The following is a 23,330-nucleotide window of genomic DNA, read 5'->3' as shown; positions in this document are numbered from 1 at the left end:
CAGGGTCTGGGGACCCAGCCCTGCATCAGGCTCTGCACGCAGCAGGGAGTCAGCTTGAGGATTCTCTCCTTCTGCCCCTCCCCTCACTCTCTCTAAGAAATAACTAAATCTTTTAAAAAATCATTAATGCAAAGTTGACTTTGAAAATGTTTCTTTCCTCTATTTTAGTATTACAGTTAAAAATAAATATGAAGAGGGGCACCTGGGTGGTTCAGTCGGTTAAGTGTCGGGACTTCAACTCAGGTCATGATCTGAGAGTCCTGGGATCAAGCCCCACACTCAGATGTGAGTCTGCTTGAGGATTTGCTCTCTCTCTCCCTTTCCCTCTGCCTCCCCTCTGCTTATGTCTCTCTAAAATAAATACATAAGGGACGCCTAGGTGGCTCAGTTAGTTGGACGACTGCCTTCGGCTCAGGTCAGGATCCCGGAGTCCCGGGATGGAGTCCCGCATCGGGCTCCCAGCTCCATGGGGAGTCTGCTTCTCCCTCTGACCTTCTCCTTGCTTGTGCTCTCTCTCACTGTCTCTCTCTCAAATAAATAAATAAAATCTTTAATATAAATACATAAAATCCTTAATAAATAAGAAGAAAATATCAAGACCTAGCTAGCTGCACAAACACAGGGCAGATCTGTGACTGTGATAATGAAGCTCCCTTTTCTCTTAGCACCCCAACCCTCCAATGGGCACCACTGCTCTGCAGAAACCAGGGGACCTCTAAAGAGGACCTGCCACCCGAGTCACACGAGAGCGGGTAGTCAGTACACTGTAGATATCTGCAGATACCTGTGATTTTCAATCTTTAGGCATCATTTTATTACGGTCTCCATCTTTTATCATCATCAGGCTTATTTTTCATTAAATGCGTCAAACTGCTGGAAAAAATATTAGAAAGTATCTACTAATGGTATTCACTACAGAAATTTCATCTTACCCTGATCACCAAAATTTAACACGTTCAAAAACGTCATTACGTATCGCTCGCCTACAAACAGAGAAGTAAAATAATTAGCATTTTAAGAGGACGTAATTTTCTTGTTTTCTTTTTTCTTATTGTCTAGCAACTCTCCAGCTGGCAGATACTCTCAAAGGAGAAAAATTATATAATCAATTAAAGATATCTTCCTTGTCCCAATGTTGATTTCAAATAATTTCAAAATAGTAACAACTGGGAAAGTGGTGGGGCACTTACTGACAGCAAATATCCAAACCAGTTAAATTAAAAACGAAACAAAGTCAATAAAACCAGTCTAATAACTTAAAAAGCGGGGAAGGGAGAATTAAAAAAATGTTAATAATGAAAATGATTGTTCCAAATTTTAAGTATAAGTTCTGTGAAATGAGAGGTCCATGATCATATGCACAAATGTGTCAAGTTGCCTCCCTGGGTGGAGAAAGCTCTATGGAGACTGGAAAGGCTTTGGAGCCCAAGCTCATGATTCAAATATAAGACAGGCTAATGCCTTCAAGGTGAAGACACCAGTCCAGAGCCCCTCCCGCACCGTCCACACATTTTATTATCTGTTAGTGGAAAACACAACCCACTGTGGAGACAGAGCTCTGGAGTGACCACAGCCCTAATGGGCAAATTCTCACCTCCTCGCAACCTGCTCAAAAAGGAAAGCAATCTTCAGAGACCAGAAGAAGTGAGGCTCTTCTCCGAAGTCTCCCTTCGGTCCCAGCCTCCCTGCACTCTCCTAGCACTGCCTCTGCAGGTCCTCTCGGGCATGGCTCACAGTACGGTACTCGCTCCTGTCCACATCTCTGCCCTGCCCTGATCCATCCTCACTGCTAACAGTCCCAGTTTCAGCAATACAGATCTTAAGGCAACCCCTGCTTCCATACCTTTAAATTGCTCTTTGGTGTTTACAAAAAGTCCAGGCTCCTTAACTCTGCATTTAAGGCCTTTTATAAGTTGACCCCAGACTATCTTTTTGGCCTTTCTTCAGCAAACTCATCCTCACCTCCTGGCATTACATTGTCATCCTCTGCTTTACCTGATCAGGTTTTAGCCCCTCCAGGTCTGGAGCCCCTCCTGCTCCCAGCCTCTGTTCTTAGCACTGCTGGCTACCTAGACTGGCTTCTTTGTAGGGACCTCCCTGTGCTCTGGTAAAATTGGCCTCTCTTCCCACACTCTGTAAGCTCCCTGGAGGCAGGAAACACATCTCCCTCATTTCTCTGTCCCTGGTTTCCTAGCAGAGCTCCAGGAAATGCAATGGCACTTGAGAGACACTAATGTTTCCAAGTACAGACCTCACAGCCCTGGTTCATAACTAACCACACAAAAGTCTTCAGTCTTGAGTGAGAGAATGAGCTCCTTGAGGCTGTGGCCTATAATTCATTCATCTGTGTATTCTCAGCACCTGGCACACAGTGTTCAGGAAATGTGGGGGCAGAAGGTAAAAGCATCTATATTTTTGCTATTACAATGAACGATTTCAACTTTTTTTTTAGCATTGTAGTTTTTACATAAGAAGAATTTGGGGGTGGGGGGGAGGGTTCTTGTCCAGTCACTTCCATATTTTACAGTGATGGAGCTGGAGATGGTTCCTAACAGCCCTCTGCCAGTCAGGCCGGAGGGGTCCAGCCGCGGGGCGAGTGAGCTATGGGCACCACATTGAGACCTAGCTCACTGACACCTGCTGCGTCGAGCTACTATGGTCCAGACAGTCAATTTCGGGACATTGCTTGGACTGGGTCCACTCCTCAACTCATTTAAACTGCTCCTAAAACTTTGGAAGGAAAAGAAAGTGCATAAAGCAAATGACCTTTCCAAATTCCCTCTACTGATTTTCCTGTTCTAACAATATAAACTATCACAACATACAATTTCACTACAGACACCTTTATCAAAAGATACTTGTTGAACACCAACTGTATGCCAGTTCCAGCAGGGTACTGGGGAGACAGTGGTAAATGGCAGATCCTGCTCCCAAGAAACATATAATTAAGGCACCTTCACTCAGTTCTCCAAAGGCTTGTGACCCTTATTTCCCCCAGGGGTCCTGGTTTCCCCCAAAGTTCCACTTTGAAATGGCAATGTTACAGGCTTGGGCTAGAACTAACACTCTCAAGGCTTAAGAGCCCTCAGACCCCTCCTGGTCCTATCTCTTAACTCACAGATGGGGCATGTGAGGCTTAGGGGAGTTCCTTTCCTTTGGAAGCATAATTAATGAAAAATAAAGATAGAGAGGGGAGAAAAGGAAATAATAAGGTAATAATAATGACGGTTGTATTAGAATACTAGAATTGTAGGGAACTTTTTTCTAGTTTCCAAAATTTTTATAATGAAGTTATACTATTTTTATAATAAAAAGATAATGATTGAGGGGCGCCTGGGTGGCTCAATCAATTAAAGGACTGACCCTTGATTTTGGCTCAGCTCCTGCTCTCAGGGACATGAGACTGAGCCCTGCATCTGGCTCTGTGCTCAGGGAGGAGCCTGCTTAAGATTCTCTTTCCCTGTCCTGCAGCTCATGCACATGTGGCCTCCCCTTTGGTCTCTTCAAAAAAAAAAAAAAAAAATAATAATAATAATTTTTGCAAAGGTTTAAAAATATATTTGGTAATAGATATATGGACATAAACATATGAAATTTATATGGAGAGAAACCACTACCTTTATGCACTTCTAGATGCTTCAAATCCCGTTCTTTGAATTAAAGCTGGGCACAAATAAACCAATACACATATGTAGAAAAACTAGATGAACTTTCAGCTCCATGTCAGCCCTCCATGTGGAGAGCTCTGTCACTGTTGAACTGGAAAGCCTTAAGATATTGGAAGTCTGGCCAAACCACCACACAGGTAAATCTTATTTAAGAAAATAAATGAGGGAATCCTGTTCTTAAAAGTGATGTTCAAAAAAAGAAATGTAGGGGCACCTGGGTGGCTCAGTGGGTTAAGCATCTGCCTTTGGCTCAGGTCATGATCTCAGGATCCTGGGATCGAGCCCCACATTGGCCTCTCTGCTTGGCGGGGAGCCTGCTTCCCCCTCTCTCTCTGCCTGCCTCACTGCCTACTTATGATCCTTCTCTCTCTGTCAAATAAATAAAATAAAATCTTTAAAAAAAGAAGAAATGTATAAAAAGAATAGGATAATGAGATTATGGATAATTTTCTTTATTTTCCAAATTTTCTCTAATTGATATAAAACTTCATAATACACTTCTTCAAATGATAAAACGTTTGAGAATTAGAATTGGATTCAAAGTAAGTTGTTCAGGGCACCTGGGTGGCTCAGTAGGTTAAGCAACTGCCTCCCGCTCAGGTCATGATCCCAGAGTCTCGGGATCAAGTCCCGCATCGGACTCCCAGCTCCACAAGGATTCTGCTTCTCCCTCTGACCTTTTTCCCTCTCATGCTCTCTCTCACTTTCTCTCTCTCAAATAAATAATTAAAATCTTAAAAAAGAAAGAAAGAAGAGGTAAGTTGTTCCTCATTACTGTAGGACCTCATAGAAGTTATACAACAGCACTGTCCCTCACTATCAAACTGAATCAATGTTTGTTTCCCTCTCCCTATTTCAAAAGCTTCCATTTCTGAGATTCCTCTCCCCACAGGGGCTCTAGAAAGTAGGAAGTCTGGGTCTAGGTAATCTGCAGTTTTGTGGAATCCCCTCCCTTATACTATGGTGTCCTGACTGCTTAGAGTGACTTTTACTTACCTTCTGTCAAAATCTGCTTCAAGAAAGACTGTTTGAAAAAACTCCAAGTCAATTTAGCCTCATTCCAATTTACAAAAGCCTAGAAGAGAAAACAAAACAAAAGAAAAAGCTCCCAGACACTCCAAGTCTAGAGTACAAGAAGCCTCCACGGGAGGCAAACTCATCTTGTTCCCTAAATCCCAACTTGGAGAGTTCCCACTCATTTTTCACTTAATACTAAGCACACAGGGGCGTCTGGGTGGCTCAGAGGGTTAAGCCTCTGCCTTCGGCTCAGGTCATGATCTCAGGGTCCTGGGATCGAGTCCCACACCTGGCTCTCTGCTCAGCAGGAAGCCTGCTTCCTCCTCTCTCTCTCTCTCTGCCTCTCTACCTGCTTGTGATCTCTGTCTGTCAAATAAATAAATAAAATCTTTAAAAAAAAAATACTAAGCACACAGAAGGGAACCAATGAACCCTGGCAAAGGGTTTCCATTGCTTGACACAAAGACAAAGTCTCTAGGTAGAAACAGCGCCCATGTAAGGATCCTGCCCAAGAGTCATTATCTGAGACCCCTAAGGAACTGAGCTGTCCCCTTGTGGCCCAGACGGTAAGCCAGCCGTATCTAACACACACAACTCAGAGTCATTTCTTGCCTTTAAAAATGTCTGAAGCATGCCATGGTGCAGAACAAATTCTGCTCCATACACCCCACTACATTTAATGCTATATTTAATTTAATGCTATATTTAGCCACTCAGGGTCCCTTTACACAAAGTATATGAGCTTTGTTTGTGTGTTTCAAAAGGAAACCAGGCTTCCTAGGCCAGCCAAACTGCTCAGAACTGGTGTGACAGAGGAAAAGAAAATACAAGCCCAGAGCTCTGATATGGCTCTTCCCAAATTGTCCACTTCCTAAGGACAAGGAGGGTAAGAAGAAAGCAAACACTCAGAAGGGCAGAGGTCAACCTGTAAGAGAGAGGCCATCTCAAAGGCAGCTTGCTGACCACAAAACGGAGGAATAAGGCACCCAGCCGAATGAGACTTCTGTCTATCTCCCGCAGTCCCCTCGGAAGGCCCCTCCTCTCTCACGGAGGCATCCTTGGATCTCAGAATGTTTAATCTAGGTGTTGGGTTTTTAATCTCAGAGCACCTGCATTTTGAAAAATTCTTATTAACTCAAAGTGATGACTTTGAAAGGTAGAATTTCAGGGGGCTCTTTCGGAGGAAAGGGCTGAGTCACAAAGGCCAAGCCCATTTTACCTCTCTAAGAGATCAGTTACAGCTATGGAAGTTGGCTGAAGGATAGATGTAGAACCTGTCCTAGTCACATGGTCCCCTTACCTCGGCCTAAACCCCGCTGAATAGAGCACTGTTGTCTGCTAATATAATGCAAGCTACCCATAGGATCTAAAATTTTCTAGCAGTCACAGTGAACAGTAAAAAAAAAAAAAAAAAAAGTAAGATTATTTTAATTTTTTAGTAAGATTATTTTAGTATATTTATTTAACCCCAAACACCAGCATTTCAACACATAAGTAAGTATTAAAGGCATTTCACGTTTTTTCCATACTAAGACTTTGAAATCCAGTGCTTGCATTGCACATCAGCCCATCTCAATCCCAAATGCTCTATAGCCACACGTGGCTGGAGGCTACCAGTTAGGACAGAGTAAGTCCAGAGAATCCCTTGAAAACAAGGTTCATTTTCCACCTTCAAATCTCTTCACCCCTTGATTTCAGAGCCTTTCTTCCAGACACTGTGAAGACGGGCCTGAATCCTCCCGAACCATGCTGCCCTCAGAGCATCACTGGACCTGGAGCAGATGCCACTGGGAGCTCTAGTCCAGGGGTAAATCTCCCCTCTTGCTGTAGGAGAAAATTAGGCATCTCCTTTCCCCAGAACAAAGAGCGCCAGAGTATTTACCACCACTAGGGGGCACTGTGAACCGCATCATCCCCAGCACCCATCCAGCCCTTTGCTCCAGGGTAGTGGAGGACAGCACCCTCTAACCCTCTATCTCTGTCGCACTCTACACCCCAACACAAGGTGGTCCCCTGGGGAGGATCTGTGCAGCAGTGCCTGTGCTCTCTTCCAAGAAAATGTACAGTTACAGCTGGCCATGGGGTTCCCGTGGCGCCCACTTGCCAGAGGCTGTGAATGGGTTTGGGAACGTGATGGATGGAGCTCTCTAAAAAAAAGGTTTACCAGAGTGTAATCTTGACAGTGTGTCTAACCTGAAAGCTCATACGGGAGCATTCCATTCTCCTAATGGGTTCAATTTAAATGGGCCCACAGTTTAGAAGGAACGGTCACACTAAGTGCTTATCTCCCAAATGCTCAGGGCATAGAGGCAGGAAGTGTGATCAGAGATTGTCTGCTTCTCCGAGGTGTCTGCTAAGTAGTAGGAAAGAAGAAGCATATTCTTTGGGTTTTTACCATTTTCTTTAGAACGGATTTGTCATTTGGGAGGTCAAAAGAAGCCTATTTCACAAGAGCTAGGTTGTTACTGCTTAGCTGGTCTTCATGGCTGCGCATTTCTCTGGGATCCTCTCATCAACAAGCCATTCCACTGCCTCGCTGTACTAGTAGAGAAACGGAGGCATGGATGGCAAAAGGTGATGGGCAGTGCCCTAGGGGGAAGGTCTGCAGTCAGAACTTGGGGACCCAGGATGGACTAAGTCAGTGTTCCCCTTCCCAAACTCTTCAGCCTCAGGACGGTCCAGTAGCCATGTGCCTCCACTGACAAGAGTCAGCCGGGGGTCTAGAGCCATGGTCCTGTGTCCTACCCTGTATCACCTCCACATCCCACACAGGACCCCTTCCCCTCCCTCTTGCTCTGGGGCCATTGACTCTGCCCCAGCTGTGTCCATACTCCCATGTCCACCCACTGTCCTCATCACTCTCGTTTGGACAAGTGCCACCGCCTCCTTGTGAGTTATTTCATCTCCAAACTTTTCTCTAGCCCATCCTTCTCCTGGGAGGGTCTGGCCTTTGGAATAGAGCTCAGACACTGAGGCTCAAGGTGCAGCTCCCAACTTCTGAGTGCGAAAGCTATGGGCAAGACACTTAATTTTGCTAGGCCTCCATTTTCCCATCCACAAAATGGGATAAGGAGTCATCTCCTAGAGCTGGTCTAAGGACTGAATGAGAGAAACAAGACCCTCAATAAATGTGAAGCAGATGGTAAGCGCCTCAACATAGGCAACTGGATCACAGCACTGTTCCCAAACCTTTCATCAGGCTCTACTGCCCTAGACTCAAGCCCACACTCCAGGGCACCAAGGCCACCACCACTGCTCCTAGCCCAGCAGGCCAGAACCTCCTTCCAACTTTTGTTTCCTCGCCTCACCCCCACTGTCCAGCCAACCTAAGTTCCATGGTCATCCCCGCAATCCCAATGCCAACACAGCGATGGGCATGTAACGGCCCCAAGCAAATGTCCTTTCTCCTCCAGCCACACACACGCATCACCACCACACGTTCGCATTCACCTCTGCCTGGCCACGTGTCGAGGCCCAGCTCAAAAGCAGCTTCTTCCAGGAAGCCTTCCTCAATGTTCCCCAGGGAATTCAGATTCTTTGTCTGTGCTTCTCTTTTGTTAACACTCCACACACACTGTCTGGCAGTGGTTAGCTGAGTCCACACCTTATCTCCTTCCACAAGGCAAGCTCTGAGGGCAGGGCCCCTACTCGGGACACCTGGAACAGTGCTTACCACAGAGTACTGCTTAATACATGCTCGCTATGTTAAATTCCTCGGCTTTACTTAAATATTAGCAGATCTCTCCTATGAAATCACTCAGAAGTGTCAAAGAATATAAAAGAAAAGGCAGCCATTAATTCGAGGTATCACTTATTTATGTTAAGGCTAAGTAAGTCTCTACAGAAGATGGAATTCTACAAGTACAGAAACAAATCTCCCCATTTGGTCAAAGCGGTTTGGGTGTAACTGCTTGAGGAGCTGTCTGAGGGAGCCCCCGGGGCACAAAGCTGCTCCCGAGAGTGAAAGTGGGCACACCGCTGGTGGGAAAGTCATCCAGTGCATTCAGATTCAATTCACTTCCTTCCTCTTTTACAAAAAATAAACTTGAGTCATGGATTGTTCTACCTTGAACTTCCCAATCGTTAAGACTACAAATAACTACTTTGGGCAATAAGCCAATTTCTTTTGGAAGACTGCAGAGCAGAGAGATTGAACCACAGACTAAGGCTAGTCCACAGACACAAGTTAGAGAGAAGTGGGTCCCAAGTCAGGTGGGTGATGTTGGTTTTGTCACTTGACTCCTCTGAATCTCAGTTTTCTCACTGGCAAAATGGAGACAGTACCTCACAGGGTTACCAGGATGGCTCAACACACAAGTCCATGTCAAGTGCTCAGCATAGCATCAGGCACATGGTAACCATGCAGTCAATGGTAGCTACTGTAAACAGCTTTGTGCAAGTTCAAATACCTTCACAATTCCTTAAGTCTTCAAAGGGGCCTCATGGGTCATGTAGACCCAATAATTTCACCTTAAAAATAAGGACCCTGAGGTTTGGAGAGAGTCCTATAGGCTTTATATCTGTACTCACTGCCCCCCAAATGCACAAGAAACTCCCCGAGGCCTAGTAATCACCTTCCTACATGTCTGTATCCCCCAACACAGCATGGGGCTGTGTTCTATCTATCAGCAGGGACGGTGCCACTGTCTAAGACAGATACACATCCCTTCTCACAGTCAAGGCTTCTGTACCAGCAGTTGGAGCCTGGAAACTTGCAGGACAGAATGCCAGATTAAACCACTGAGTTCCCAGCCCAATGCCATCAGACACTGCCTTGCTAGGCTATGCCAGTGGACCTATCCCTGCTAGAGCAGCAGCAGCACAGGGGTGATGTATCAGCTGTCACTTATGGACATCCACTTGTGTCAGCCATGCCCCATTTCATCCTACACACACAAGCACCTTAGAAGAGAGGTACTCTTAGTATCCCCACATGACAGATAAGGAAACCTTATCACAGCTTGGAGCTATAAGCCCACCACCGGGTTAAATATACACTAAAGCTCTTTTCACTACCCACTGTCCCCTTACCTATATTAATGGACTAAATGCTCCTTTCCAAAATACTGTTGGGCACAGGGACCAGAACAGTATGAAAAGCTGGCCAGGCCTGATACAGATGAACACTGGGGAGAACTCAGGAGGGGAACTTTCCTGAACACTCAGACTTGCTCTGTGGGCAGGTGGCAGCAGCACCAGACAAAAGTGATCCCAAATCCATACCCTCTAAGCCCACAGAGGAGGCACTGTGGTATCCCAAAACTGCACGGTGATTTAGGTTAAAGGTGAGATCTGTTTGATCAGAACGGAGAACTCTTATCTAACAAATGAGAACATATCTTTCTTTATTACGTAATATCTGGTCTTTCTTGAAAAGCTGTATAACAGGATTCCAGAAGCTCTGAGATATATGCCTCAAATACTTTCCTACTTTCTTAAGTAATCACAAAACAGGAATAAGGAGAAGTCCGGCTGAAGCCTTACCTCAGCTACGTGCACCGCACCGAGCCGGCAAACAAGCATGGGAAAAAGGGAAAGTGGGTCAGCCCCATTCACAGAGCACTGGGCAGAGGCAGTGAGCCGTCACGTCACGTGCACAAGTCAGGGGCTGCAGACAGTAGCAACGACCCCACCAGAGTAAGGAAATAAAAGTCAAATGGACTGAGCGCTGAAGAGTTCAGAAGAAAAAGGTTATGCCTTGATCCTACACTTCAGCACCTGGAATCCTCAATGGGATTTCCCTCAATGGGAAAGGGCGTCACCAGAAAGACTGGCCCGGCTCTAGGTAATGGAGCAATGCAGGGATCATCTCTGCTTTGTCGGTGCACTGGACTCCCTGTGCTGCAAGTCAGTCCTGGGAAAAACCAAGACACAGCCAAATAGAGAGATGCATGTGGTGGTTACAGTCCATGCCCTGTGGGCATTCAAGCCACTCCAGGCTCCTGCCCTCACTCTGACCCTCCCCTTGGCCAGAGGGTTAGTCTCTAAACCTCAGTTCCTCAACCCTAAAATAGAAATAATAAGGTCAGCCTCACAGAGTCGGTATAAACTTTAAACATAAGGCAGGTAAAGCGTTCAGCACTGTGGCTACACAATGGTTCTAAACGGGGGGCAGTGTTGTCCCCCATGGGTCATGTGTCCCCCACGGAGACATTTTTGGTTATTACAGCTGAGAGGTGGTAGCTACTGGCACTTAGTGAGTAAAGATCAAGGGTGCTGCTAAACATCCTATAATGCACAGGCCATCCCCCACAATAAGGAATTATCCAGCCCCAAATGTCAGTACTGCTCAGGCTGAGAAACCCTGCCCTAGCACACAGCAAGCACTCAATAAATGTGAGCTATGAAATCATCCTTACGATGACAGCAATCAGTGAGAAAGTAATAGTTTCCTCCTTTCCAGGATAATCAGCATCTGTGATTAAAATGATAAGAGATAGAGTGTATTACTTACTCTACTTCTTGTAACACTGGGTAACAGATCTGTCATTCTGAAGATGGGAAGACTCTGTTGCTTGTTTGATTCTGCAGAGCCCAATAACTTTGTGAAATAAATAACATAGCAGAGCACCAGAACCGTAGTATATAAAAGCTGAAAAAAGAAAATAGTGGATTTAAGTGGCATGCTTTTAATACAGGCAGAATTAAGATCTGCTTGGAAATCTGACCTCAAAAGCCAAACAATAAAGAGAACTGTCTTCATTAACTGCGCCTTCCAGTCAGCAGTGCCTCCCACTCCGGGGAAGAGCCAGCTTCACTGCGGCATCTCTGGGGAAAGGACTCCAAACACGGCAGCTGACTGGGAGAACAGTTCTGGGCAGGCAGAACATCATTTCCCTGACAGACATCCCCTAGTGCCAGCACCACAGCAATGACAGGCATGTTCTCAAAGGATTGACCCTCCTGCCTCGACAGCACCCTGCGAGGACCCACATGTCCTGTGCTTATATGCAGAGACCCCCGTCCTAGATGACGGGGGCTTTCCCAAAACCCATAAGCTGTGACGGGGACTACAAAGCAGAACTGAGCTCTTAGCTCCCTCCTCTCAGCCGGGTGCATGGGCAGGGCAAGAGCCACTCCAGAACGGGGGAGGGACTCAGGGTTGGGGGGTGATAAGAGGGCCCACCCTTCCCTCCACAGAGCCAGGACAAAAGGGTGGCTTGGGGCCAGGAGCCGCAGCCTGGGGTTTTGTTTGCAGTTTGGGAGGAGTATCCAAACAGTCCCTTTCACAGGCTCCCTTCTGCCTTCTCTCCATGCTGTGAATGCAATGCACACTAGCTCGGAAGGGAACGGGCCCTCCAGTCCTGCTTTTAATCTGGAAATGCTAAGCCTGCTCCTGTACCAAAGGCAGAGTCCACTGTCCCTTCATGCCTTGTAAGAAGACATAGCAGCTCTGTTGTGAGCCATGCCACCAGACGCAACAGCCCCTGTGACAACAGGACTCCCTCCTCCACCTCCCTGCACCTTCCCACAGACCAGCACCTGAGGAAAGAGTGACAGTCCATGGGCAGTCTTCAGGTAGGACATCCTAACTACGTGATCCTTCCCCTATTTGGATGGAGGAAAAATTTACATAGGCTAACACCGAGTGTTATAACCATTTTAAAACATACCATTCAGTGGCTTTTAGTACATTCACAGTGTTGTACAACCACCACTTTATTCCAGAACATTTCCATCACCCCAAAAGGAAATTCTGTGCCCATTAAGCCATCACACTCCGGTCCTCCACACCCCAGCAATGAAAATCTGCTTGGTCTCTACAGACTCGCCTATCTGGACACCGCATATTAATGGAAGCGTGCAATCGGTGGCCTGGTGCCTGGCTTCATCCACTTAGTATAATGGTTTCCGAGTTCATGGTGCCATGCGCGTTATCATTTTTATGGCTGAGGACTAATCCGCTGTGCACGTATGCCACGTTTTGTTCATCCATTCATCAGATGATGGACATCGGGCCTTTTGGCTGTGGTGAATAGCGCTGCTGTGAGTATCTGCGTACGAGTTTTTTGAACACGTTTTCAATCTTTTGGGGATATACCTAGGGGCAGAATTGCTAGGCATAATACGTCAGTTCTACATTTAACTTTTTGAGGAACTGACAAACTGTTTTCCACAATGGCTGCACCATGTTACATCCCCGCCAGCGATATGTGAGGGCTCCAATTTCTGCATATCCACAATGACACTTGTTATTTTCTTATTTTTTGGTAACAGCCACCCTAATGGGTGCAAAGTAGTATCTCATTGTGGGTTTGATTTGACTAATGATATGGAGCATCTTTTCATATGGTTATGGCTATTTGGGTATCTTCTTTGGAGAGATGTTTATTGAGGTCCTTTACCTACATTTTGGGTAGTGTGCCTTTTTGTTGATGAGTTGTAAGAATTCTTTATATATTCTAGAGTGACCCTTTTATTCGACATACGATGCCATGGGGTAAGGGACTGTTTAAAGAAGAACCTGGAAGTGGGTTGGACAAAGAAGAATCCCAGAGCCATGGTGGGGATCGCCTGCTGATATGAGGTGCTGTTGGCTCTTAGATCTCTCAACAGACACTGACAGAGAAAATGCCAGAGAAGAGCTCTCCCAAGTCTTATAATAAGAAAGCAAGTAAACTGGGAATGGGCCTTGCTGACCTAGGATGTGTCCTGGGTGGGAGCATCACAAAGTCCTAACACAAGTGTCTTTCCCAAGAGGAGTCAACCAATAACTGGGCATCTTCATGGCCTCCTGTCCTATTAGGGAGAGGATATCAAAAACATGATGAATGTGGAAAACTGTAGTCCCAGATCGAATAAAACATGGCAAAAATTATCACAAATAACTCTTCTAAGATATGAAACTATTTGCAACTATTTGCAAACTGCTTTTAGGAGGCAATTCTCATTCTTATACCACCGATTTGAAATCTACTTTTTCTGCGTTTCACAACAATATTTGTAGTTTTTGCTAAGATACGGGGAAGACTTTCACATAAGTCGCTACTAAAAATTTTAACTTATCTTCCTATACATTAAGAAAAATTACAAACTGCTTTGTACTATAAGCTGTTCCAGTGCCTATGTGATCGTAGGTTTCATTTTTAAAATGAACACCGTACTCCAGTTGTACTTTCGTTAGAGCTACGGATATGAACGAGAACCAGAACATGGGATGGCAACGAGGCAGGGCCTGCTGGAAGTGAGAGTGTGCCTGCCTGCCAGGACTTGGCTCCTGTGCTCTGCATTGTGTGAGATTACAGTTCAAGCTCTGAACAGGCTTGGCAGAATTTCCTCCTATTCTGAAAACATCTGATTGAAATCCAGGGAAAAATCACACATATGCAATTTGACTCCCACCCCACCCCTTCGCTGCTTTCTCCCCTCCTCCATAAGACAATCAAAGGTGAGTTTGGAAGGGGCTTGCCCACAGAACATCTAAAGGAGTCGCTATGTTTGACAGCGAGGTCTAGCGCAGGGACCTCACCAGGCCCCTGCGGACGCCAGGAGCAGGAGGGATAGCCAACGGAAAAGCACTGTCAAGGCTGTCTTTTTAGAGCTCCCAGCCTGCCTCACATGCATGAATACTCCAAATGTAAATCACACAGTGATGGGAACAAGAAGAAAAAAAATAAAATGGAGAAACATAGATTATACAAAGGTGAAAAGTTATAACTCTTACCTGGGCCAAAGAGAAAATGTACAGCCCCCAGTGAGGCAACCATAGCACGAGAAAAGCTGTCAGGACACTCTTGAGGATGACGGACAGGCTCTCAGCAATCACCTGCAGGAACAGGGTAAAGGGGGCACCTCACATTAATAAAAGCTAAAGACGCACAGGAATGACGAATAGGAGCCTGGGACAGTGGCCACCCTGGCAGTGAGGATGGGGCACAGGGTTAGACAAAGCACCCATAACGCTCTAGTGGGCTGGGTGGTTTGTTGGATCTTCAGTATACTATCATGCTTTAAGATTCACACATACGCTATATATTCTCTTGTACATATCAAATTACCTATTTTGAAAGATGAAAAGTTACTGTTAGTATGCAATTACGTACAGAATCACTAGAAAAGTCTGAAAAACCTTTACAGTCCTCTTAAATTCTTATCTAAACTAGTAACTTCCCTATTAGTAAATCTATTTTGCATTAATAGTATAGCAGAGGTAAAACTTCAGCCCAGCCCATCTGCCAAATTTCAAGGAAATGAACTAAACCAATCATGTTATCTTTTTCCAAATTCATTTTTAGATGCAAATCTGAAAAAAATCATCCTCTCCTAGAAAACATTTTTAAGAAACCACTCTTTCTCTTATTTTTCACACTTCCCATCAAAGCAGAAGGCACACTGACCTTGAGTCTGACAAACATCTGTGCTTGTGCCAAGACCCAGAAGGGCTCTCCCAGAAGCTCTACCACAGCCGAAAGGCCAAACACCACCACTCCAGTTCCATAGTGGGAGACGACATTAGGATCGGGCACTTCAAGCAACCGTAACCACACCCAGCCCAGGAACAAGGACCAAAACACACCCAGGGGAACACTAGAAAAGGGAAAAAATGTTTTTTTTTTAAATATGCTAAGTATAAAAATAAATATATATTAAAATAGCCGCACCGAACAGAAAGGAAATATAATCATAAAAATAGCTACCACTTATCAAGGCACTTCCTATACGCCAGGTACTCAATCCACTCCCTTTACGTCTCCAACACCTCCCAATGATCCTGTCATTATCCCCATTTAAGTGATGAGGGAACTAAGGCTGATGACAAGCACTGGGTAATCTGGCCAAGGTCATGGACAGTTAGTCAAGGGCAGAAGCAGAACCCGATCCCCATCTAACGCCAAAACCTACACTCCTATCAAGTGTATTACGCTGAGGAGATAAGCAAAATTCCTGGAAAGTACGTTCCTGTTGTTGGCACCACAAATGACTAAAAGACAGTATCCAGTTGGTTCTTGCACCCAAATAAGCAACAGTCCAATGCACAGCGTCCCTTCACACGTACACCACAGAGCACTTCAATATGACTGAGTAGTTAACTGTCAGGCCTTGAATAAAATAAACACCTCCCAGCCTCATGACAGTCATTTCCATGGGGCAAGAAGGAGTCATGTAGCCAGCACCAGCCCTCTCTGCAGGGATCTAACTGCAGAAAAGCCATTACAAGTTTTAGCTGATGTATTTGACCTTCAGGATTATTCTAAAAGGCTCAGAACTGAAATCAACCTAACAAAATTGAAGAAAGATATAATGAAAGCCCTAAAAGGCTTTCAAAAAATACTAAGTGGTTGTTAAAAGCTTGGAAGAGACTACAGCAGCAAAGATTACGAATGAAGAAGATAGCACAGTTCCAGTGGGGCCCAGAATGGGCATCAGGAATGGCAGAAACAACCTCCCAAGAGGGTAGAAACGGGGCTAGAAACCTGGCCCCGAAACCCCCACCCGGAGCTCTTGGCCACCCACAGAGAAAACAGCCAACAAACTCTTTCCAATTGGACACTCTCTCCGTCTTGCCCCATGCCCAGGCCCCAGAAACCCCCCATTAAACCAAAGCTGGAGACAATTTAGCTTTGGGCAGATGTTGCTGTTTAACCTTTAAGACTCTTGCTTTCGCACTGTCTCCTGCCAAACCACAACTCACGTTAGCCACAAGAGGTTAAAGGTTTGGCCCCAGTCTCGCTGGGGGCCCCCGCTCAGACATGCTCTACGGAAGGCCTCTCTGGCCAGGAAGATGGTGGTCGAGTAAAGCAGTGTTAGCCTGTAAAGGAAAAGCAGAAATCAATAATGACTCTGTTTTTTTTCCAGAGAGAATTTCTGAGATTTTGCCAGCGACGGGAAGGAAAAGTCTTGGGTATAAGTCACTGGTGGTGATGTGAAGGGCAGTGAGTTCCTGCGGGGCCCCATACTAACCTGATCCACTCGAACAGCAGAGTTAGGGACGGAACAAGGGACACCTGAGAGTGTGCCTATAGAGCATTATGCCAGAATAGACACTGCTGCAGTGGCCCCCAAAACCTACCGCTTCAGAGCAAATAGCAGAGGTGTGACTCTGACACTAAGGAGAAAAGGACAAGGTATGACCGCACACAGCAATCGGATCTCTTGGTCACACTGAGACCAGTGACCTATCAGTTCTTAAAAGAGAAGCAGAGGCTCTACTGAGCGGAAGCTCTCGCCAAAAGCTTTCTCAGGACAGCCAACAGACTTGTTACACACGTCACCGCAACCCAGGTCAGCAAGGCTTATCTGCATACTTGCTGGGTGGGCAGTACCTAGGAAGAGCCTCCTGCACCTGGGTGAGTGGTAGCTGAGATTTTCCCTCATCAACAGGCTGTGGCTGATGAAGCTAGAGTGGGGACAGCCCACGGCTAAGGTCTCTCTGAGGTTGTCCAAGGATCATGTGGCCACCCAAGGCTTCCGTCCACCACTGCCAATGAGGAGACTGGACCATATGGTAAGTAGGGGGCGGGCTAGACCATGGCCGTCAATCTGGAGGAAACCAGATGGCGAGAGGCCCAAACTGTTTTCAAATCTGAGCACCTAAGAGGAGATTGGGTCCCCTTCCTTCCTACTTTTTTTAAAACAGATTTTTGAAAGATCTTATTTATTTATTTGAGAGGAAGAGAGACGAGTCAGGGGAGCGGCAGAGGGAGAAGCAGACTTTCCACTGAGCAGGGAGCCCCAGGCAAGGCTCCATGCCAGGATCCCAGGATCATGACCTGAGCTACAGGCAGACCCTTAACTGACTCAGCCACCCAGGTGCCCACATTTTTTACATTAAAAAAAAAAAAAAAAGATTTTATTTTTAAGTAATCTCTACACCTAACATAGTGCTCGAACTTCCAACCTCAAGATCAAGGGTCACATGCTCCACCCACGAGCCAGCCAGGCGCCCCTCTTCCTGCTTTTCATAGTATTTCTTGAAGTATGGTCCTTACCTTACAATTATCTGAGGAGGGGCACCTGGGTGGCTCAGTGGGTTAAGTCTCTGCCTTTCGGCTCGGGTCATGATCTCAGGGTCCTGGGATAGAGCCCCTCGTTGGGCTCTCTGCTCGGCAGGGAGCCTGCTTCCCCCCCTCTCTCTCTGCCTGCCTCTCTGCCTGCCTCTCTGCCTACTTGTGATCTCTGTCTCTGTCAAATAAATAAATAAAATATTTTTTAAAAAAATTATCTGAGGAGCTTGTCAAAATACTGATTCCTGGGCCCCTCCTCAGTCTCACCTACTGTAAACCACATGATTCCTTTGCCCATCAAAGTTTGAGAACCTTCTGCAAGCTCTGAGAACAGAGCCCGGAGCTTGTTTGGTGGGTATTCAGTGTGAAATGCTGTCTGGAACATACCGTCTTATTTATCAGGACATGAAGCTACACCTGAGAGGCTGAGCTATTCTGAGCACTCACATTACTCCATATACTTTCGTGTCATTTGTGAATTCAGAATATGTGTGGGTGCCCTTGAACGGAAAGGAGAGGAATTAAAAAAAAAAAAAAAAAAAAGGAGTCTTAAAGACAAAGCAAGGCAGCTCTCTAAGAGCCGCCGCTGAGGGCCTCGTGACAGGGACTCAAGCTCTCACCCTAGCTTCCATTCTCCAATTATAAAAGTTACTGAGGAGGGAAGGCAGCCTGCTCCAGGCCTGCAGTTATGAAGCACATCCTCAAGCACTGTAGATTTCCTGCTTCCCTCGCTGTCAGCAGGACAAGAACACAGGATTATACCTGAGACAGGGTTTGCAAGGAATTACTCCCACTCCTCTCCTGGGTTCCCAGAGCAGCCAAACCGGAACAGTTGGCAGAGAAATGTGCATTTGGAGGCCGCTAATGGAAAACACTCCATGGGGCCATTAGAAGCAACATCGCCTGCTCATTCCCCCACCCCAGCACGCTCTCCCTCAGCCCACTGCTAGAACACTCCGCTTCTGGGAAAGGGCCGTGCTTCTAAAATCCGAGGGTGACACAAAGGTGCCCTGACTCGGGGTGTGGGTTGTGGGCAGTGCCAGGGCTCATCCCTTCTTACCTTACGTTCACTATGCCAACGATTTCCTTTGACAGGAAGCGAAGGACAAACGCATTCAAGACAAAGGTGATCACGCGAAACAACACCTACGGAAAAAGAGGGAAAATACACAAGAATAAATTATGTTGGGAACATTTACTTGTGAAATGAAAACAATGTGGCTGCTCTCCCTAATAACGTACTGACAGCAGCTTCGCCAGAGACCCCCTCAGAAATGCGCCACCTGTGTGCATTTCTGCTGAAATGTCATTCCTTGGGGTCCCTCAGCACACCTGTGCAATGGTCAAGAACCCACAAAGGCACATGGAAGGCTCCCTAATTTATTGATAAGAGGGAGGCCTTGACATATTCAGTGAATTTCTTCCGGTTCAAAGTTACGCGCTCCAGGAGACAGAGAATTCTAGTTAGTGCTTCACATTGGCCCCCCCCTCCAGCCTGTTTAGAAATAGCACATGCTTAGCAAGTGGGAGCCTGCAGGGTACGGTGGAATCTCTAGGAATCACAGGGCCTAATTTCTCTTTCTTCTCTGCCTAGTAATATCTGGGGATTCTGATAATGACTTTTAGTCTCTTTTAACTTGTATTCTCAATTAGAAAAGAAAAAATTTTTGCTACTTTCCTGAGAGGAAATTTTTGCTACTTTCCTGGGATCTCAGGTCCTCCCTGCTGAGCAGAGAGCCTAATGTGGGGCTCGATCCCAGGACCCTGAGATCATGACCTGAGCCGAAGGCAGAGGCTTAACCCACTGAGCCACTCAGGCGCCCCCAAAATAAAATCCTTTGAAAAAATTTTTGAGTACCACCGACATACAATGAGGTAACTTTTAAATGATAACTGTAAATAATAAGATAATATAAAATAGGGAAAGGGAGAAAGAGTCCAGCTATCGCCATTGAAGAAGATATATACCAAGATTTCAAACCTGTCAATTCAAGAAAACTACCTGACCAAAGAATTCTTGCAGGAGACAGAGAACAGGATGCCAGGTGGGGATGCTAAATGGGGATACTGACAAGCTGCAAACCTCAGCGCCCCCTCTGCATCCAGGAAGCACAGCAGGTGGAACTCAAGTACGCTCCCCAGCAAATGACAAATCACTCTCAGAGTTACGTGTGAACAGCTGCAATTTGTTTGGTTGTTTTTTGGTTTTGGTTATTTGAGTTCTTTAACAAATATTTTGTTTATTTTATTTGACAGAGCGAGCGAGAGAGAGAGAAAGCAAGTGAGCACACAAGCAGGGGGAGCAACAGAGGGAGGAGAAGCAGGCTCCCCACTGAGCAGGGAGCCTGATGCTGGACTTGATGCCGGGATCATGGGATCATGACCCAAGCTGAATGCAGACCCTTAATGGACTGAGCCACCCAGGCATCCCTGGTTGTTTTTTTGAGAGAGAGCACGTGCCCTTTTGTGGGGGGGCGGAGGGAAGAGGAGGGAGCAGAGGGAGAGGGACAGAGAGAATCTTAAAATCCTCAGCAGACTCCACACACAGTGTGAAGCCTGACATGGAGCTCAGTCTCATGACTGTGAGATCATGACCTGAGCCGAAATCAAGAGTTGGGTGCTCACCTGACTGAGCCACCTAAGCGCCCCTGAACAGCTACACCTTGAAAGATTTCAATCAAAGTTTGCCAATAGGCCATGACCGTTTGAAAATGTCTGGGGAAAGATATGACCAAAAATGGAGAGTACAGTTTAACACTGATAGTGTCTGTAACACTGAAGTCATAGAGCAACAAGGTCTCCAAAGCCAAGCTACCACAGTCTTAACCTTTATGGAGTCAAAGGTGGCCTTTTGGGAACACCTGATGAAAGCTCTGTAGCTCTCCTAGGAAACGCAGATATATATATATATCAAATTCTTTACTCAATTTTAGACGTTTGAGGCCAATTCATGGAGCGCTGAATGGAAAAAGCGCTCAGCTCCGAGTCTCAAATCATCACTTAGCTGTTAAACCCATCATCTCCTAACTCCTCTACCTATCTTATAGGGTTGAGAACAAGGATCAAATAAGATTGTGAAGGTGAAAGCATTTTTGAAAAACAAACAAATAAAAGACCTTCATACTTTCACTATGATCAGCTCAGAATTAAGACAGAGAATAAGCTCTCAAATTCTTGCAGAATATAGTGTAATCGCAAACCTACCTCAAGTATTTGCACATTTGCACACATAGGAGATTAAACATACACAGACTTTATAAAACATTCAGGAAGCCTAAATTATGGCTGTATTCTTAAAATGACATACACCTATTTATGCTAACAAGAGTCAAAAGTTATCATTGTCTAAGAAAATGTCTCAGGCTATATCCCTATCTCCTAGTTGAAGAGTTGAGTTAATGAAGCTCTGAAGCTGTTCATGCTACACAGTATCTGCTCCACATAGTGGCCCTTATTAGCAACACAATCTTCATTTAACTTTGTAAAGGACTTCACAGTTTATTTTTTCACATTAAAAGGAATTTATTACATGCATCATATATGTATATTTTAATTTTAGTTAATATACAGTGCATTATTGGTTTCTGGAGTAGAATTCAGTGATTTATCCTGTTCACACCACACCCAGTGCTCATCACAAGTGCCTTCTTTAATACCTGTCACCCATCTAGCCTGTCCCCCACCCACCTCCCTCAAGGACTTTAGAACTTTAAAAAAGCTCTTACATTTGGTACCCATTTGCCCCTTCAAAGCAACTGGGTAAATGCACAGAAAGCAAGTTAAGACTCAGAGCAAAGTGATTTACTCAATGTCACAAACAATCATATGACCCAGCTTCACTTTACAGGTAGGCACCTGACTCCTAGTCCATTGTATTTTCTGCTAAGATGTGGTTTGTTTGTTTATGAAGCCAATCCAGGTGGTAAGGTATCATCAAAGATTGAACAATCAGCATTATGGCTAAAACACCAAACTCCGTTATTTATGTTGTGAAATAGAAGAAAAAAGACTTGGTAAATTCAGGATTCACCTACTTTAGGGTTAGGTGAATGTTTATTAAGCATTTATCTTGTGCAAGGAACTCTTCTACATGCTTTATGTGATTATTTCATTTCATCCCTATAAGGACCATTTTTAAAATCCTTATTACCATAATAAAAATACCTAACATTTACTAAGTACTCATAATGAGCCAGGCACTTAACAGTCATGCCATCTAATCTTGCTAATGACCCTATGAGGCTGCATTACTGTTCTCATTTAAGATGAGGAAAACTGATGCTCAAAGTAAAGCAATTTTTCACAAGGGCAGGATCTGCCAAGTAACAAGGATTACACTTGAGCTCAAGTGTGCCCGGTTCTCTCTCCTGTTATCCAAGTGAAATGCTGCCTCTAAAATAAAGGGGAGGGCAGATTCAGGATTTTTCTGAGTAAGGGCTAAACGGCTCAAGAGTGCAACACAGGAAAAACTGAGCCCCTTGACTTTGAATGACCAGCTCCTAGGTTAAAAGAATCTTTAGAGACCATTTGGACCAACTGGCATGTACCTTATCCGAGAGATGATGAAAATTAGGGCCAAAAAGGGGAAGTGACTTATCCAAGGTCACATAGCCAGAGGGAAAATGCAGCCAATATTTACGAAGTGCATACTAAGAGCATTAAGTACAATTATCTTTATGACTCCAGTCAAGCCTGGTAGCAAATTTATGAGCTAGGTACTAGTATGACCCCAGTTTTCCCACGAGGAGCTGAGTCTTGGCCAAAGTCCTTTGTCCTGGGTCATGCAGCTAGCACAAGGCAGAACCAGGATTCCTACACCAGGTATCTTTTTCTTAGGTATGCCATACTTTGTCTCTCAACTCGGTGGGAGTCAGAGCGTCTGAAAAGGGGTCCGAGGGTCAGCGATGGGGCATGGAGAAAGTGAACCCCTTCCCTTAAAAGCATCATATTCTAGACCACCTGCCACCCGACCTGTCTCCTACTACCATATGGGAGAGACAATGCTCAGAACGAAAGTGACTTGTTTGCAGTCTCCCAGCCAGCGCTCCGCGCTCCAGGCCCAGGGGCCCCTTCGCCGCCGCCACCGCCTCTTGTCCAACCCTTCTGTAAGTGGCGTCCACACCGGGACTCGGTGTACCCCGGGGCGTGCTCACAAGGGCCCCAGGGCCGCCTCCCCGCGCATCCCAGCTGCGGGTGGAGCTCGGACCGGCCGGGCACAGAGTACCTGCAGGAGCAGACCGGAGGAGGCCAGGCGGGCAGCCTGACCCAGCACCTCCCTGCTGCCCATAGCTTCGGCGCCCGGACTCGGTCACCCGGAAACGCCACCGCCTACCCGCCGCGTCGCAAAGAGATAGCGTCACGGAGCGACTCGCCCTTTGATTGGTGATCTTGGGGCGGCGGAGGCGGAGCACGAAACGTTTTGGTCCATTAAGCGGCCGGCTTGAGTGACGTCACTGAGCCGGCGCCGCGTTTCTTCTCGTCTTTGGGCTGAGCTTGTGAGGTTTCTGTTCCTGCCCCTTCCCGTCCCGAGTTAAGTGAAACTGTTAAAGTAGCCAAAGTCCCGTCCCTGAGGCTCTCAGTCTCCCAGCTAAGAAATATTAACTTCCCGGCCTTGTTCATTAAGATTCTTGACTTTTGGTCTTGGTTTACAAAGCTGGACCACAACCCCCAGAATTAGGCAGGACAGGAATTACCATTATTT

General features: G+C 45.9%; 1 protein-coding gene across 3 annotated transcripts in view; it reads right to left on the bottom strand.

The window, feature by feature from the left end:
* Nucleotides 1-22,938, bottom strand: part of RFT1 (RFT1 homolog) — a 36,344-nt gene extending 13,406 nt beyond the window's left edge. For all 3 annotated transcript variants that reach the window (XM_044253389.1, XM_044253390.1, XM_044253391.1), the window contains exons 1-8: nt 22,854-22,938; nt 18,690-18,775; nt 16,318-16,434; nt 15,023-15,212; nt 14,350-14,451; nt 11,140-11,277; nt 4,665-4,743; nt 933-983 (exon numbers count right to left, since the gene is read on the bottom strand). In XM_044253389.1, coding sequence (XP_044109324.1) covers nt 933-983; nt 4,665-4,743; nt 11,140-11,277; nt 14,350-14,451; nt 15,023-15,212; nt 16,318-16,434; nt 18,690-18,775; nt 22,854-22,916 — 826 coding nt within the window. In that variant the 5' untranslated portion in view covers nt 22,917-22,938. The remainder of the gene's footprint in view (nt 1-932; nt 984-4,664; nt 4,744-11,139; nt 11,278-14,349; nt 14,452-15,022; nt 15,213-16,317; nt 16,435-18,689; nt 18,776-22,853) is intronic.
* Between the last annotated feature and the right edge of the window lie 392 nt (nt 22,939-23,330).

The sequence above is a fragment of the Neovison vison genome, chromosome 6 (genome assembly GCF_020171115.1).
Source record: "Neovison vison isolate M4711 chromosome 6, ASM_NN_V1, whole genome shotgun sequence".
Classification (NCBI taxonomy): domain Eukaryota; kingdom Metazoa; phylum Chordata; class Mammalia; order Carnivora; family Mustelidae; genus Neogale; species Neogale vison.
Note: the sequence above shows the minus strand (reverse complement) of the source record. Positions and strands in the feature narration are given on the sequence as shown.